At 58.8% G+C, this 17,353-nt stretch overlaps 5 protein-coding genes and 1 pseudogene across 6 annotated transcripts; all 6 read right to left on the bottom strand.

Moving 5' to 3' along the window:
* Positions 1-817: 817 nt before the first annotated feature.
* Positions 818-3,178, bottom strand: LBRM_26_2480 (conserved hypothetical protein; the record flags this gene model as incomplete). The annotated part of the gene is made up of 1 exon (XM_001562427.2): positions 818-3,178. The coding sequence occupies one exon, from the start codon at positions 3,176-3,178 to the stop codon at positions 818-820; it is 2,361 nt and encodes a 786-aa protein (XP_001562477.2).
* Positions 3,179-5,725: 2,547 nt separating this feature from the next.
* On the bottom strand, positions 5,726-7,366 carry LBRM_26_2470 (putative serine/threonine protein phosphatase; the record flags this gene model as incomplete). The annotated part of the gene is made up of 1 exon (XM_001562426.1): positions 5,726-7,366. The coding sequence occupies one exon, from the start codon at positions 7,364-7,366 to the stop codon at positions 5,726-5,728; it is 1,641 nt and encodes a 546-aa protein (XP_001562476.1).
* A 988-nt stretch (positions 7,367-8,354) lies between these two features.
* On the bottom strand, positions 8,355-9,779 carry LBRM_26_2460 (conserved hypothetical protein; the record flags this gene model as incomplete). The annotated part of the gene is made up of 1 exon (XM_001562425.1): positions 8,355-9,779. The coding sequence occupies one exon, from the start codon at positions 9,777-9,779 to the stop codon at positions 8,355-8,357; it is 1,425 nt and encodes a 474-aa protein (XP_001562475.1).
* A 1,673-nt stretch (positions 9,780-11,452) lies between these two features.
* Positions 11,453-12,910, bottom strand: LBRM_26_2450 (putative protein kinase; the record flags this gene model as incomplete). Its single annotated transcript, XM_001562424.1, has 1 exon — positions 11,453-12,910. One exon carries the CDS (start codon positions 12,908-12,910, stop codon positions 11,453-11,455), a length of 1,458 nt encoding a protein of 485 aa, XP_001562474.1.
* A 1,281-nt stretch (positions 12,911-14,191) lies between these two features.
* On the bottom strand, positions 14,192-14,623 carry LBRM_26_2440 (conserved hypothetical protein; the record flags this gene model as incomplete). The annotated part of the gene is made up of 1 exon (XM_001562423.1): positions 14,192-14,623. The coding sequence occupies one exon, from the start codon at positions 14,621-14,623 to the stop codon at positions 14,192-14,194; it is 432 nt and encodes a 143-aa protein (XP_001562473.1).
* A 200-nt stretch (positions 14,624-14,823) lies between these two features.
* LBRM_26_2430 lies at positions 14,824-16,099 on the bottom strand (annotated as a pseudogene). Its single transcript has one exon. A coding segment is annotated over exon 1 (1,276 nt).
* Between the last annotated feature and the right edge of the window lie 1,254 nt (positions 16,100-17,353).

Raw genomic sequence — 17,353 nt, 5'->3', positions numbered from 1 at the left:
CGAGTGTGAGGGGGAACGGAATCAGGTGAAGAAAGAATAGTCACCGTGGGTTCGTTCGAGCGCCTGCAGAGTATCACTTGCACGCAGGAGTTGGTGGGTGCACCAGTCTCGACGTGAAATCGCAGCAAGCAATGACGCTCCAGTGAAAGAGAGGGAGCGAGACGCGGCTTAAGAACGTTGGCAGCGTTATGCCTTGGTGAAGCACATGCCCCCCACCCCTCGCTTGCGTGCTCGTGTACGATGAGCCGCCAATCTCACTTCGTTGTATGTGCTTCAGTAGGCTGCGGGAGTCATCTCGTGTCTCTCCCAGTCCATTTCCTCATTGCTGCGTGTGTTCTTCACCTTAAACGCCTCGTGTGAGGGCAAAGCACCAGGAGGCGGCAAGCAGCGGCCGGAGGGTGAAAACGACGGTGCACCAGAGAGAGAGAGAAGTGAAAAACATCGCCGATTACTCATCGCACGTCTCTGTGCTCTCTTGCCTAGAGAATTCTACCATTCGCTCTCTCCCACTTTCTCTCTGCCAGCGCACAGGCCGCTTATTTCGGTTTGTGGGGGGAAAAACCAAAGTGGCGAAAGAGGAGGAGAAAAGAGGCGGGGTTGGTGGGCGTTATGCCTACAGTGGCAAACGGGGGAAAGACGAACAAAAACCTCAACCCCCCCTACCCCCCCCCCCCGCACGCCGCTACCGATACCTCTGCGTGCGAGAAAAGCCTCGCCCGAGCACACCTGCAGCGAATTATGCTCGGCAAAGGTCCTGCTGAGAAACCGGCAATGATGCGTACGCAATGATCGAACACGTCGCACCTCAGGCACGCTATCACGTGAAAATCTTCTCAAGGCATCCGCTCGCACGTATGCGTCGCTGTCTGTCTCGCTCTAACGCCTTTGCACGCAGCTGCGCGCTGCCGTCAACGAGGACGCTGTGGACATGCTCCTCTGTGATAGAGAGGGCCTGCGAGACAAGATCAATCAGCCGCGGTGTCACGGCGCTGGCCAAGCCACACGACAGCTCTCGCATCGCGTCCAGCGCCAACTGCTGCCGCTCGCGCGCACGTGGCGCGTGCAAAGCTTGGTGGAGCAGCAGCTCCGCGACAATACTGAGACACACGGTGTCGCCCGTTCCTGCGTACACCTCCCGCACAGTACGCACGACAAATGCCAAAAAATCGACCGTCTTTGCCCGCTCTTGCGCCCCTTGCTCCTCATCCAGGAAGAAATTCTCTCTCTCTCTCCCCACGTCAGCGGCGGCACGGGAGCAGCGCAGCAGAGTCTGCGCGAGCATGTGGCGTGCTTGGCGCAACGGAATGGGGAGGTCCGTCACACGAGCTAGCGGGCGCCGTACTACTTGCCGCTGGTAAATGGCAAGGGCGCACTCCCAGCGCTGCGTGGTGAGGAGCGAGTACACCTCCGTGTCGTCCAGCCACTGGCACTCGCGAGAGTCTCGCCCAAACACTGAGACAAGATAAGCGCGCAGCTCCGTGAGCAGCGGGCAAGGCGCCGTCGCAAGAGGGGATAATTTCTCATCGCTAGCTGCAGCTGCAGCGATGAGGTGACAGCAGCGAAACACCGTCTGCAGCTCTGCCTTTCTCACCTGCGGCTGCTGCGGCCATGGGTTGCTGTCGTACATTCGCAGGAGCGTCTGCGCAACCCTCCACTTCTCCACCTGCTTGGTGCGCACGCGCTGACTCGACAGGAGTTGCAGGCATACCACGCAGCACGGTCGATCCAGTCCATTGCCATCCATCACTAGGGCCTCAACTTGCGGACCGATTTCTGCTGACAGCGACTCCACGTGTCGAAGTGACTGCAAGTACGTCAGTAGCGCCTCAGGGTGAGCACTGCGCAGCGTGTACAGGGCGCAAAACGTCTCGTACAGGGCGCTGGCGTGGGCAGCGTTGTGCGCGGTGTTGCATGATGCCATCGTGAAGAGAAAGGACTCTGCAGTGGGTACTAACAGGCGATGCGAGGTGGCGGCCAATGTCACGTCCATGTCGCTAAGAAGTTGCACCGTCGCCTCCCACCGCCCTGCTGCTCCAGCTGCCTTGATGAGAGCCTCGGTGAAGCGGCACCCGGCGTCACCCGTCACCTGCGCGTCTGACACGCGCTCGCGAATGCGCACCAGGGCATCCCACATGCGGTCACGATCGGTGGGGGACAAGGAATTATGAAGCTTCACAAAGCTCTCCCCGCAGCGCCACACGGCGTCTAACGCGGACGCATGGGCATCCAGTGGCACATCGTAGCCGCTCGCCAGCAGCGCGTCGTACAACTCTAGCGCCATCTCCCACGGGCGTGAGCCGAGGCCATTCGTCTTGTAACCCGTCATGAGCCCCATCAAACGTGCCGTCATGTCAGCAGGTGGGTCAACGCGTGTCAACTCCTTGGCGTACTTGTACACCTGCAGCGCGGTGGACCACGAAATGTCGAGGTGAATGAGCTCGACAAGGGTGTCACACGACACGGGTAGCGCACTGGATGAAGCGACGTCTTTGCGCAGCTGGTGCTCAGTGAGGGCGACCACAGCGTTGTCTGCACCTTCAAGCGTCAAGCCAAGCTGCTCGTGGAAAGATGTGCCCTTGACAGCATACCGCTCCAGGCGGCGGGCCTGGTAGAGAACGAACGCCCGTGCTTCCGCCGGTCCAATGTGACCCCAGGGGCTGTCCTCCGCGACTCCGACGGCGTCCGCGAGCGCCGCCTCGTAGGCCTCTACGCCCATCTGCGCAGCTACGTTGTGCCGCAACATGGTGCTGGTGAAGTCCGCAACGGTAGCTGGCGACAGCGCTTCCTGATGCGTGCGAGCAATGAGGAAAAACGCCTCCACAGACTCCGCCTTGCTCGTGGAACACCGCAGATATTTGACGAGGCGACGCTGCATTGGCGAAGACGCCTGCGCTGTATCCCGCAGCTCATAGGCGCGCTGCAGGGATTGACTCACATGCAGTGCAGGGAAGTTCGAACTCGATGAAAGCGCAGAAGTCGAGCTTTCTGCCGACGTCGACGACGACATCAGAAGTCGGGGCTGAGGCAATGTGTGGTCCGCGTGTGTGGGTCGAGTGGTTGCAGTGGTTGTTGCCGTGCCTGGCGCACTCGGCACCTTCGACTGGCGCTGCCACCGTTGCAGCTGAGCGTGGCGCCGCAGTGCCTTGGACACCGTTTCCACCGGACGCGTACCAGGCATAGTGTCATGCTAAAGCTGAAAGAGCCAAGCGAAAACTCCGTACAGCACCACTGACGCCGATACAAACAGGCAAACAACACAAACACCATTCCTCATTCGATTTCAAAGAAGAACAGCGTTGCAGCGGTCGAGTATGAGAGAATCAATGGCGAGTCCAACGTAGCGGTGAGGACGAAGAAGGACTACAGTAGAGAAGCATTTTTGTGGAAGACAGCACACGGAGAGACGATGGCATCATCGTTAAATTTTGTTCTCCAGCACATCCCTCTATGGCGAGCAAGCCGGTAAGGAGGCGCATCCACAACCGCAGCCCATCCACCTCCCCGTGGCGCCACGGCGAAATCCTCGGCGTCAAGGACAAACCGTTCGCCGTCGCACCAGGTCATGCGCCTAGCGGTCTCCCCCCTCCCGCTGCCCTTCTTTGACTCCCCCTCGCACCCCTGCTGTGCGCTCGGCGCAACACACACACACACACACCAGGGTCGCCCGCACGCCTCGATCCACGCGAGCCGTCTCCAGGGTCCTTGCCCGAGGACGAGGACAGTGGCGTCTGCCGTGCGGGTAAGGGGGGATGTCGAGTTGGCATCTGAGACGGGTGACCGCATCGACGATCCATGCAAGCGGCGTCGGCGCCTCTGCCACTGCCGATTCGGCAAGCTTGGCCACCCTGTCCTTGCGCCCCCACTCACAATGGCCAAAGACAAGCACAAAGCAGAGTAACCCGCATTGGCGCTCACACGCGTCACAGCATGTCATCATTCATCGTTGTGGGGCGCGCTGAGCGGCACGAGGAGGGAGAGCGAGTCCGACACAACAGTCATACTCGCTCTGCTGTGATTGCCGCGTGCTACCAAAAACAAAACTACGACCACAGCTGCTTCACAACCATCCACCAGTGTCTTTTAGACCCACGGCTGCTCGCGGAGGACGTCCTACGCTTCTTCGAATTCGGAGACGACTACCACACGGCATGCCTACACACGGTAGAGCCTCGTGATGCGCTGATCGCGCCTTCATCTCGTTTTTTTAAGGTTCTTCAGTCACATAAACGAACCGGGCGACCTCCCGCTCATCTGAGCAGCTCTCGCCCCCTCCCCATATCGTGTCACTCACACTATCATCAGCGCTACCTCTCCGTCACTTTCTTTCCTGCTGGGTTGCTGCACATGACTGGGAGTAGTGCGCACGGGCCACATCATGAGGGATCCCATGCACAACAGGAGAACTACGGACCGAACAGCACCAAAAAGGATGTGGGTGCATGCAGGAGGGGGGGTATTCCAGTGCATGGACAGAATGGGATATATAGAATAGCACCGCGGGAAGGCAGCTGCAGAAGTGCTCTGTGTGTTATTTCCTCTCAACGTGTCCCATTCACTGCCACACGAGATGCGCTGCGCTACGCCCCACCCCGTCTGTCACAGGGGGCACATCGCGTGGTGCAATGCAGCCGTACACACGCGCCAGGAAAACGACCCGACCCAGTTACCGGCGCACCACCCCCGCCCCAGGCCTCCCACACCAGTAGGCGGGCAGGGCAGGGCGGCGCGCTCGACCTGAGCGCTAATATCCGTAGGGACAGTTCGCTCGGGCCTCCCCACATCGCAGGTACGCGGCCCTGCCACCACGAGGAGTGGCTCGGCATTAGGAGAGGGAGGGTTACCCGGCTTCCCCACACAGAGTGGAGGGGGGGTGCTGGTGCCTGGGATACCACGTGCTGTGGTGCCCCGCGCTGTTGTCGGGGAATAGGAAGCAATATGGTGAGCAAAAGCGAAAAGAGCCAATCACGGAGAGGATGCGATGCACACTCGCGCAGATGCGCAGCAGGTCATGGCAAGGGCCTACACGCGGTCTCCCTCCACCCTACGTGCGCATCTCATTGGCCTGCCCATCTGAGAGTGTAGAGAGACCGGCACAGACATGCACGTGCACGTGTGTTCCTCAGCAAGCACCCGAGCAGACGATTCGCAGACGCGTTTATCAAGTCGATGAACGCAAAATAACCAGAGATACTCTGAAGACAAGAGAAGGAACACACACAGAGAGAGAGAGAGGGAGGGAGGGAGAACCAATGCACTCGCTGGAAAGCAACGAAAACAAAACGAGAGATGGGATGGGATGAGATGAGATGAGATGAGAAGCATATGGCAGCCGATGCGACTATATGCCTATGTCAGCATGGGGAATAGTGTGACCCATTGTAACACACACACACGCAAACATACCTCGCGTGAAACTGCGAATTCGTAAAGTCATGTCTTCATACTCACACGACCGCATCGGGTGATGTTGCACGTAGCACAGGCGGTGAGAAGCAGAAAACAAGAGAGAAAGACAAACAGAGAAGATCACGACGTGAGAGAAGGGGAGAGAGAGCACCACACGGAACTTGTTGTCAGAGGGGAGCGAATCAAGCAAGGGTAAAGCAAAAGGAAAGCACAAAAGAAAACCTCACGGCTACCCACTTCTGCACGACATCGCATATGCACCCACACTCATGGTCGATGTCTGTGTGACCAAGTGTCTTCTGGATTAGAACCGCGCCGCTTAAGGCGTCCACGTATGGCTCGCCTGCTGCTGGTGCTCAAGGACGCCACACTGAAGGGCTTTGGTCGCCACATTCAACTGCAGTGCAGCGTCGTCCTCGAGCGGAGAATCCGGCCAGCGCTCATTCACAGCATCCATATCCTTCGAGTGCTGAAAGTCGCTGATGGCCGCCTGTACATCACTTGAGCCACACGGTGGCGTGCCACCTGCCAGTCCCTTGAGCTGACCAATGCCCTCTTTTTCCGCGCCCAATGTGCAAAACATGCGGGAGAGCTTCTTCATTTCCAGTACTTTTTTGCGAATGTGCTCGCCCCGCTGCTCCACGCCGCTATCATCGCTACTTTCTGCGTTCCCCCCAGGTCCCTGTGCGGCCATCCCCTTCACTTCGTCCACGAGAATGTGATCTCCGTTTACACCGATGAGGTGCAAGACGTTTGCCCCAATGTCGAGCAGCTTCTCCTCGACGAACGGCAGCGACCAAGTGAAGGCATTCATGAAGTTGGGCAGGTAGTAGGGGTGGGGGCTGCTGTTGAACTGGCAGATGCTCATGATATTGCGGCTCAGCTTCACGATTGCGGCGCGGTTGTTGTACGTGTCGCAGTAGTTCGGCGCGGAAAAGATGCAAATCACCGCGGGAAACCCCCTGCCTGTCTTCTTGTACAAGTGGTAGCCCTCATTCTGGGCTTCGTGGCCGCGGATGACAGTGATGAGGCTGTTCTCCTGCAGGAACCTGCAGACAGCGGTGTTGCTGTAGACATAGGAACAGCCGCGGGTTGTGTTGGGCACGAAGAGCTGTGGCGCCGCAGGGTCCTCCTCTTTCTCGTCCAGCGGGTCTGCCCACAGCAGGTCGCACATCGGTCCAGACGACGGCGGCTCGCGGAAGCGGTGAATCGCACTAATGTCCGAGATCCGCTTCAGCTCCGGCGACAAGCCGCCGTGCACGCACAGGAATCGGTTATTGAGGATGCACGCAAGCGGCATGCAATCGAAGGCGGACATCATAGCATTGTACACGGCGATAGAGTACTTGTACAGCACCTCGCGCTTGAAGTTAAAGTACGCCGTCAGGTGGCGACTCTCGTGGTTGCCGCGCAGCATGACAATGGTGCTGGGGTAGCAGATCTTGTAGCACATCAGCAGCAGAATCACCTCCATCCCGAAGCACCCACGGTCCACATAGTCTCCCAGAAAGATATACTTCTGCTCGGACGGGTCGCCGCCGATGGAGAGGAGGTTCAGTAAGTCAAAAAATTGGCCGTGAATATCGCCAGTGATGACCACCGGATCATCAAGGTGCAGCACGTTCGGCTCGTCTCGCCATATCAGTGCGCACTTGGTAATAATCGCAAGGGCATCCGCCTCCTGCAGCAGCCCCTCCCTCCGGAAGTGCTCGCGCACCACCTCAGGACGCGTCTTTCCGTTCTCGTCAAAGAGTGCAGAGCTGCACAACGCTTCCCAATTCGGCGGGGGCACGGACGGATCGCCGCGCTCTGTGAGAAGCATGCGCTCCACCTGACCGGCATGGTTCGACACGGAGCTGACGACGATCTCCGCCTCCTCCTCCTCCAGTTGGCCGTTGACGCCAGAGGTGCACACCTCGGCGCCAGATTTGATGGTAGCAACTTGCGCAGTGCGTGACATTTTACTTCTGTGGCGGAGGAGTTGAGCTTTGGAGCCGCTCCTCTCCGGGTCTAGACTGTCTTCGCGTGTCTGTCCGCAGTGTATGATGGAATATGAGAAGAAGCACAGGCGTTCATGAGCTGACGGTGAGCACTGGGGCGTACACTAGAAGACACCAAAGGGGAACTCAGCAAACAACCACAGCGAAAAAAATGACAGCGCAACCCCGGCGCCAAAGAGATGTGTGACGAGCGTCCAAACGTCTTCGTCAACCGGGGGCTGACACCACAGCGGCGAGTCGATGAGTGAGAGAATGGGAGGCAAATGGAGAGACGTGCGGTACATGGAATGTGAGGGCAACCCATGGGCGAGAGGAATACTCCGCTGCCAGCTGTGTGGCTGCTTGTGGGGACAGAGAGAGCAGAGGATCACCAAATTGGAAGGAACGCAAGTGCCAGAGAAAAATATTCTCTTTCAACGTGTCCCATTCACTGCCACACGAGATGCGCTGCGCCACGCCCCACCCCGTCTGTCACAGGGGGCACATCGCGTGGTGCAATGCAGCCGTACACACGCGCCAGGAAAACGACCCGACCCAGTTACCGGAGCACCACCCCCGCCCCAGGCCTCCCACACCAGTAGGCGGGCAGGGCAGGGCGGCGCGCTCGACCTGAGCGCTAATATCCGTAGGGACAGTTCGCTCGGGCCTCCCCATGTCGCAGGTACGTGGCCCTGCCACCACGAGGAGTGGCTCGGCATTAGGAGGGGGAGGGCTACCCGGCTTCCCCACAGAGAGTGGAGGGGGGGGGGGTGCTGGTGCCTGGGATACCACGCACTGTGGTTGGGGCGTTGACTACTGCGAAGAAATAGGTAAGAAAAAATGCCACCGCCAACACAGTCGTGCACGCGCCCCTGCGATCCCCATGCGCGGGGGAGAGGCGCCACACGATGAGGTGGCCCCAACACCGTTTCCCTCCTCCCTCCACCGACCCGCTTGTGAGTTATACTTTTAGTCGCTGTCGTCGTAGTCATCATCGGAGAAGGTCGACTCGGTGCTGATCTCGTCCTCTTCCGAGGAGCTCGAGTCGCCGCGTCGCCGCTTGCGCTTCTGCAGCACCGACGCCTTCTTCCCTTTGGAGACGTTGGCGCGTGGCGTCGTCGGGGCGGCTGACTTCTTGGTGAGCGCCGCTGTTGCCTTCGGGTCCCTCTTGGCAGCCCGGGGCACCGGTGCCTTGGCGACCTTGTCGGCCAGCGGCGCAGGGCTCGCTATCTTCTTGGCAGCCCTGCCAGTCGATGCAGCGAGCTCCTTTGGGTCCTTTGCCATGCACCCCTCCACGTGCGAACGGTGCTTGCTCTTGATGCGCTTGTGGCACAAGGGGCACACCTCCTCCATAATGCAGGTGCCTACCAGGAGCTGCATTCTCTCCTCCTCGGCGCTCGCCCCATCGCTACCGTCGCCGCCACCGCGACGCGCTCGGGCACGGGCCTCTCGCTCACTCGCTTTTTGCTGATCCATACGCTCTCGCCACTCCTCCAGCGCCACTTGGTCAATCAAGTACTGATTGACGGGGTAGTAGGGGAAGCCAAACTGCTTCCTGCAGCGTTGACATGTTTGCACTGAATCGTACATGGAGACGTCGTAGTCGAACGGCGCCCTGCAGTGTGGGCAGCCGTGCAGCGCTGTGGCACAACCAAAATGGAAAAGACACAGCTGACAGTGCACCTTCTTACCCCAACGACCCATGAACAGCGAGTATTGGGGGCGCGCATCCGGCTCCCAGAGAGAGCGGCACTTGGGACATCCCACCGTGGTAAGCTGGTAAAGTCCACCAACGCGCAGCTGCCCGATTGGCGTGCGGTTTGTCGACACCTCCGGCTCCTTGTTCGCGGCGGCGCATGCTTCCCACGCCTCCTCGTCCGCTACCGATGCCTCAGAGACGTCATCACCGGTCTCGCTCTCCTCCTCCTCGGTGAGGTCGGCTGCTCTTGGCTTTTTTACAGCTGGCGCAGCAGCTGCCTTTGACTTGGACTTCTCCCGCTTCTTCTCGCCTTTCATCATCGGCTGCGACGCCGACGGGCCCGACTTAGTGGAAGACGGCGGTGCGGCATTGGCTTGCCTGCCACGTACCGCGGTGGTTACCACGGCTTCCGTCTTCGCCTGCCTTTGGGCAGAGGCGGCGGCCCGCTTGCGCGACTTGGGATCTGCGAAGCACTCAAAGGCACGCACCAGGCACTGGAACGCCTCCGTGGCTTTGTCAAAGCTTCTCTGAAGGCGGTCTGGGTGGATAGCGCCGGCGAGACGCATGTAGCTTCGACGTGCCTCTAGCACCGACGTCTCCGGGGTCACCGGCGCAAACCCCTGAGCGAGTGACAAGATCTTGAATGGCTGCCCATCGGCAGCCAGAACACTCTTGGCAAGCTGCACGGCTTCCATATGTGTGTGTGCCTGTATGTCCGCGTGCCTTCCACGAGAATATGGCAGCCAGCTATGAGAAGCGCAACGGCGTGACCCTAATGCGCGTTTCAGAGAGATGAGGTGGGGAACTGGGGTAGCAGAGCGATAGCAGGGGCACGTGTCGATACACAGGAAATGGGGGAGAGACGAGTGCGCCTGTATGTGTGGGCGTAAGTCACTCCAGCTAAGGCACGCAGGAGCAACGTAAAGTACCGCAAATGGCGCTGGAGAGCGAGAGGGAGGAAGGGGAAGAGGCAGAGAGCAGCACGGCACGCACACACACTCACACACGACAGGGCAAATATACTGACCCCGTGGTCGAGATGGCAGACGACTACTTCAACACAGCAGTACGCCAAAGGGGAGAGAGAGAGAGGAGGGCGGCGAGGGGGAGGGGGAGAAGAACTTCTACGAAGCTGCGTGGGGAGTTTATCGGTGTATGGTGCCGGTGCGAGAGTGCCTGTGGGTTTGTGTCCAGCCCATGCGCTGGTGTGCACCTGACTTCCACCGGAGCCACAGTAATGTTCGCTCAGTGGCTATGATACGCCTATCGCTCGCTGTATGCGCACGCGTGAGCATGTTGTTCGTGGGGGTGCAGGAGTGTGAATGTATGAGTTTGCTTCTAACAGAGAGACGTGCGTGCGTGAGTGTGCTGCCCGGCTAATGGAGGAGTACGTAACCATACAGGAGCGCAACAGAGGCTTCCCAGGGTGTCTCGGCACCCTCGAGAGTCCGCGCCTCCTAAACACTGAGCTCGTGCTGGTGAGTGTGTTGAGGGGGCACCAAAACGCCCTCGTCAACTCCCACCGGACATAATGTACGGGGGGGGGGGGGGGCAGTGAGAGGAAAGATCGACTGTCAGAGTACTTCTATGGGGGGTGTCCGTCGAGGAGGATATGCTCTGCAAGTCGGTTCCAATAGCATTCTCTTCAGCCTTTTTTGAGTTGCGGATGGAAGGAGGAGATGAAGAGCGGGGCACCGCACCGAACTACGCTTGCTGCTGCAGTAGCGAGAACCACCGAGTAGAGCAGCTAAGAGGCAGAAGAGCAAGCATCGCCACACCGGACCCACTATAATGATCAACGGCACGCAAGCAGGGAAAGAGGGGGGAGGCGGAGGGTCAAATGTGTGTGAAGAAGAGGAGCATAGAAAGAGGAGAGCACAGTAGACGAAGCGCACTCACTGAGGCCTCTTAGAGTTGCTCACAACAGGTTTGCACGAAGGTGACACGCCAACGAACCATGTCATGCTAGACGGGTGCGAGAGTCTCCGTGCAGGGTCGAGAAAACGATAAACGCCAGAAGTGGGGTAACTCCACCCCGAGCCTTTTGTAAGCCAGCAACAAAGACACCGCTTCTGGCATAGAAGGTCATGGTTCCCCACTAGCCATGGGGCGCAGTGGCCCGCATCAGTGTCCCCGCCCCAGCCCCTTCGCCACCTAGTTGTCCCTCAGACCTGCAGATGCACCCCCCTCCCGCAAACACTTCTGGGTGCAGGCGTCGCAAGACGGTCGCTTTGATAGAGCAACCTTCAGGTAATAGAGCGCATCCAGGACGGACGGGAGAGCTGAGAATCCCAGCACAGCAGCCACAGCAAAGGAAACGAAAAATAAAAAAAAAATAAAAACAAAGGAATGGCAGGGCAAGAGCAGCTCACGAGTGGAACCGAGAAAAGCGAGGCAGGTAGGCGTGGTACCACCGCTGGGAAGTCGACAGGGGCAGCAGCACCTCGCTCTCCCACTCGTCGGCCCCCTCCTTCACGTCCGACGGCTCGAGCGTCACCCACTCGGCATGAGTCTCCTTCTCGTCCAAGAGGAGCCGCGCGTTCCGCTGCATCTGAATCGACTTCACACCCGGAGTGCGCCCCGTGATGAAGGCGTTCTCCTTGATGGCAGCGTAGTCCGGCCGCTGCGCAGGGCTGTACGACAGGAGCGCCTGCACAAGCTCCCGTGCATCGGTGGAGATGCCGTCCCAGAGCGGACCTGCGCAGGCGACACCACGCCGCATCTCCTCGTGCATCTTGTCAAAGCTTCTGCTGTGAAAGGGCCGTTGGCCCGAGAGAAGGTAATAAGCAACAACACCGAGGCTGAAGAGGTCGCCCTTGTGCATCGTGATCCCGGGCTCCTTCATATCAATATGCCCATTTGCCACCGCGGCGATGCTCTCTGGCGCGGCGTAGTTGCGCGTCCCGCCCACAACGTACCACTGCCCCTCCTCGTTAACAACAAACTCGGCAAGGCCAAAGTCGATTATCATCGGTGTGCTGTAGTCCGCTGACAACACGATGTTGTCCAGCTTGATATCGCGATGGATGATGTGCTTCTCCCGGTAGAGGTAGTCGAGGCCAGCGGCGACACCTTCGATAATGTTCGCAGTGAACGCCTCTGTGGCGGCTTGGCCGTACTCGCGCATGCACGCAGCCGCCCGCCGCGCCGTGCCGCCCTCGCCCGCCTCCATAACAATGACTAAGTCCTCACGGGTCTGGAAGGCTCCGAGAAGGTGCGCCACGTTGGGGTGATTCACCGACTCGAGTATCCGCAGCTCCGTGAGGGCACCGATCCACCGCGTGTACGTCAAGTTCGTGCGTTTACTGATGCACTTGAGAATTGCGCGCCTGCGGTCCGTGGCGGTGCGGTCTTCGCACTTGAACACTGTGCCGAAGGTGCCGCGACCGATTTGTGCGCCGGGGTAAAAGGAGGGAAAGCGCTGCTGAATCGACTTGTAGAACGGGTAACCGCATACGGGGAACTCGGACATCATCGTGTAGCAGCTCTGCAGGAGCGCCGTGATGCTGCGCGGTGTGAGGTACCCAATGATGCACTCGAAGGGGGCGCAGTCCATCGCGCCGGTGCGGGCGTTCCACGAGTGTCGAAAGACGACCGGCAGTCGACACTGGTTGCACTTGCGCAAGAGCTGCTGCTTGTACATCGCCCGTTTCGGCGCACAGGTGTCGCAGTACACACGGCCGCACCACCGGCAGTGGTGTTTGGGGCAGAAGAGTCGGTTGAAGCGGCGGCCGCAGCGTCGGCCGCCGCACACAAGGACGGCGGTCTCCTCTTGCCATAACGCGCCGGGTGTCAAAAGATCGCCGGTGCTTCGACTCGACTCCATCGCTTTCGGAGAACGAGTAGGAAGAGAGGGGAGGAAGGGACGGAAAGAGAAGGGCAGAACAGAGCAGAGGAGCGGGGGGAGGCAGCAGCGACAGAAGGTGGGTGGAGCTCGGAAGAAACGACGAGTGGTGTCGGTCTGCGCAAGACCCGAGAAGAGAGACAGAACAACGTAAAATGAGCTCAGTAAATGGGCTAACGAACAGATACACACACACACACACACACACACACACACACACACACACACATATATATATATATATAGTAATCCGAAGTGGCAACAATCTGGCACACGTGTACGGGTGTAAAGCAGCACAGAGAGTTGTTTACGGGTGTACGCAAGCTCAGTTCAGTGACAAGCAAACGAAGTCACTGCGTGAGTGACGTCTCTCTCTCTCTCGCTCTCCCTCTCTACCTCTATAGCACAGGGAGCGCGTCTGCGCGGAAGGCGTTGCACTGCTCTTGCACGTTGGTGAAGCAAATCACTTGGCTGGTAGGTACGCGTGGTGATGCGTGAGGGTATGACTGCTAAAATAAGGTGCAATGGATGCTGAATAGCTGGTGGTAGCTGTGGGGTGAGCAAATGGGGGATTTAGTGGGTGTGACGGTCGGGGTTCGTCAGAGTGGGAGCTAGCGGGTGTGCGGGGGGCGGCAGGAGAGCAGCAGTCCAGTGCGTGCGCCCCAGCGTCCCTTTCTTTTCCTTTTATCCGCTATGAGAGGAGAAGAGGAAGAGAAGACAGCAGAAGGGTGGAAGTAGAGGCGGGGCCACAGTTTTTGGGAGCGAGCAAGAGGGGGCATAACAAGATGCCTATCATGACTGGAGGGAGATAAAAACCTGCAGATGAGGGAGGAGAAAGACCACCATCCTAAGCGCACGCGACTCACGAACGATACCTCTTTACATACTGTCCTTCTCATCAGTTACCTCCCTCCCCCCCCCCGCCATGATGTCGTTCTTTCGGCTCGGTGGCGAAGAAACAACGACGAAAGGAAAACAACCCGCGCATGGATGTAGACTACTACTCCTCCGTCTCGTCGTCTCGCCAGCAGCAGTGCCATCATAATGCACAGGCAGCAGTGAAAGGCTTCTGAACAGGCCCGCGTCGTCCCTCATCTCTTCCGATTCAGATGTTATTTTCTGTGGGTGAACAACAAGAACAACGACCTCCAACGTAACGCCCCACATCGCTGTACGACGCTCCTACGACCCTCACATGCGCACACGGCCATGCCAATTAACTCCTTACGCATAATACCGTCATAGCCGCAGCAAAGAGGGATACTAGAGCTTACCAATCGCCTTGTACCAGAGACGCTTCAGTCCAGTAGTCTCCTCGATATCCTTTTCGAGGTCTGCGATCGCTTCATCGCCTTGCAGGTACGTGCGCACCTCCGGGTCGGCGCGCGCCGCGCACCGTTTCAGCACCGCCATCTCTTTTTGGCAGTGGCTCACCTCGAACATGTTCATCATCATGCACTGGTGCAGCTTCTCTGCCTCATGGCCACATGACTTGGGAAGTTCGAACAGCGTGTACGAGTACGGCCTCTTCTGCGTCCGCGCCGTCCAGTCCTTGACGCAGTCGTAGAACTTCGTGCGGTGCGCCGCGCAGGCGCCCTTCGGCCTGTCAGGACCGTAGTCGTATTGCTTGAGGCATTCACGCCAAAGCTTAGACGGAATGGCGCACGGCGCCGAGTCCTCCCGTGTCGCACTCATCGATGAAGGGCTTCGAAACAAAAAGCGAGTTAGAAAGAGAAGCGGTGAAGGAGGGGGAGGAGGCGTTATGTATACGTCTGCCCGCTTGCAGGCGCATAGGAGACGAAAAACGCGTCAGGGGGGGTTGCAGCCACCCTCGCAGCTGTAGCAGCAGCGGCGGTGTCGGCGCTGGGGAAAAGACCCAACCGCACAAGCGGGACTCACTGCGTCACCGATTGGCAAAGAGGGAGAGACAGGAGAGAGCGAGAGGTGAGCAGCAGGCGGCCGATAGACAAGCCAGACGTCTCGTCAACGCGGCTTATCTGTCCTGCCACCCGCACCTGGAACACATGCGGGCCTCCTTTCCTTTCTGTGGGCCTTGCCAGCAGCCGCAAGAGAACAGCAGTGCACCACAGCAGGGGGGGTGAGGGAGAAGGTGACAGGACACGACGCTCGACGTAGCCCACCTACGCCAAGCGAGCTCAGCGCACAGAGAAGCACCAGAAAAGTGGGTTGGCTGGCAGCTGAGTTACAATGTGGCACGCCTTCACAAGGCGTAGCGATCACTTCCGCATGTCAATTAAACACAACGCCCCCCCCCCTCATGCCTCACTGCTACGGTCAGCACTTCCGAAAGGTATCGACGTTTGACTCGCTCGCGATTGAGCTGAATTCGCCGTTTTGGTGAGACCTGTCGCAGAGAAGGCTCAGCACAAGAAGAAGAGAGAGGAAAGGAGAAGATAAAGGGGAAAAGGAGCAGAGCAGGACGTACAGAGGAGGGAGAGAACAACCAACAGAAGCGACAGCGGCAGGGAGATCCACAGAGGAGGATGAAGGGGGCATTGCCTTATGCTTTACTCAGACACCCGCCGCCATCCAGCAGCGCACGGCCAGTGTTAGTCGTCTACGTGCAGCTCCGCTGTTCGGCGAGAGTTGTCGGTCGAAGACGTCTTCCCCTTCCCTGACCACCGGCTCCCACCCTATCACAGCGCTACAGAGACAGTGCAGACAATGGGAACGAGAGAACAGCGACACAGAGAGAGCAAAATAAGAACGGTTCCACGGGGAATGACCAAAGCGGTTTAACGGGCAAGGCGAAAAGAACCTATGCGCTACTCACCTCTGACTCGCATTGCGGCAGACCCTCATCCAGAAGTTGGTCGCGCAGTCCACGATTTAAACGAAGATGCGCAGCGCCACAGCCTATCGGTCGTGCTCGGCGGTGTTGCGGGCGCGGCCGGCCCAGCGTCTACTCCATACGCCACTCGTGGTAGACGACGCACGCGTCGGCTGGGTCGGGCCGGACGAAGCCAGCGAGCCTCTGGCACATCCCATCTTTGCAGTACCGCAGGCATGTTGTCTGTCGTTGCACCGCGTCAGGATGAAGAAGTGGTTCCTCCAATTTGAGATGAGGCCGAGCCTTTTTCGGTCCATGGAGCACCTCTGCAGCCAGCCGCGACAACCGTCGTCCTCGAAGGCAGACTGCAGAAGTACCATGAACACTGAGTGAAAACCAGTGCCCAGCTCAGCATCGTTCTACCGCCAGCTTCTTCGTCAAGCTCCTCATCGGTGTTCTGTTTCGCCTCTGTCATCACATCTGAGCCACAAGTTGCTGTTGATGATCGCGGCCTCATCTGCTTTGGCAAGGCAAAGTGAGGAGCATACGGAACCGGCGGGTGGTCAGTCGAATTCACCGTTCACACGGTTTGTTACTCTCGTCGAAGACAGAGACGGCCACCAGCGGCGCAAGTAGCGGTACTAAAGGCGGTGATGGTGTTCCAGCACAGAGGCTATCCATCATAGACGTCGCCGCTCGGCTTCGTCAGTCAGTCTTTGTTGTCCCGCACAGTTTGTTTGAACGCGCCAACCTAGGCGCGGCTGTCCCCGAAAGTGAAAGTGTTTGCGATTGCCTCCGCGGCGCCGTTGAGGGCTGCCACCTAGCACCGGATGGCTGCCCGCGATCGAAGCAGCCGTCGTTGCGGTGGCCAGTTTGCCAGTACATTTTCCAGTAGCTCTACAGGACGCCGTCCACCCACGCACCTTTTCAGGAAACAACTATGCTGCTGGCATTACCCTCCGGCGTGGGCGCTTCCGTGCTGCTCGCGTCAGCTCTCGGGGCCACCGAGACATCGGTGGTGGCGAAGGCCCCGTCGACCTACAGCACGTTGGACGCAAACGCACCCGTGAGGCTTCCTGCGGCACATGTCCGCGTCTCACTGCCATGCAGACGGTGAACGGACCGTAATAGACGCTGCCGCTGAGGGCTGCATCACATCTCGTTCCCACCATAGCGGCGGACGACAAGAGAGGAGAGGCGTTGGGGATCCGTATGGTGTGCAGCCCAACATATCGACTTTTATGTAAGCGGGGGAGGGGGGGGAAGTATGAGGGCAGTGAAGACCTCCTCCGCGCTGGGGAGGTGCTACTAAGGGCATGGGCTTGGGTGAACAAACCGAAACGTATTCCGCAGCCTCGGTGTCGGTGATGGACACTGCATGCTACAGAGATGTGATGAGAGAGAGAAAGAGAAAGAGACCCACTCCACCGCAAGCACAGCTGCTGCTGCCACAAACAAGAGCCGAAAAGGAGAGAGAACTATACCGCTGACGATCGTCTCCGTGAAGCGGCGCACGTGCGTGCGTGAAAAAGCACGGGACTGCGGGTGCCTGCGCGGTGAATACGTGTACGTAGGCTGCAGTCGCAAGAACGGCCGCGATAATGTGCAAGCACGCGCACAGACGCTCGCTCACT

This window comes from Leishmania braziliensis, chromosome 26 (assembly GCF_000002845.2).
Source record: "Leishmania braziliensis MHOM/BR/75/M2904 complete genome, chromosome 26".
In the NCBI taxonomy this organism is placed as follows: domain Eukaryota; phylum Euglenozoa; class Kinetoplastea; order Trypanosomatida; family Trypanosomatidae; genus Leishmania; species Leishmania braziliensis.
Note: the sequence above shows the minus strand (reverse complement) of the source record. Positions and strands in the feature narration are given on the sequence as shown.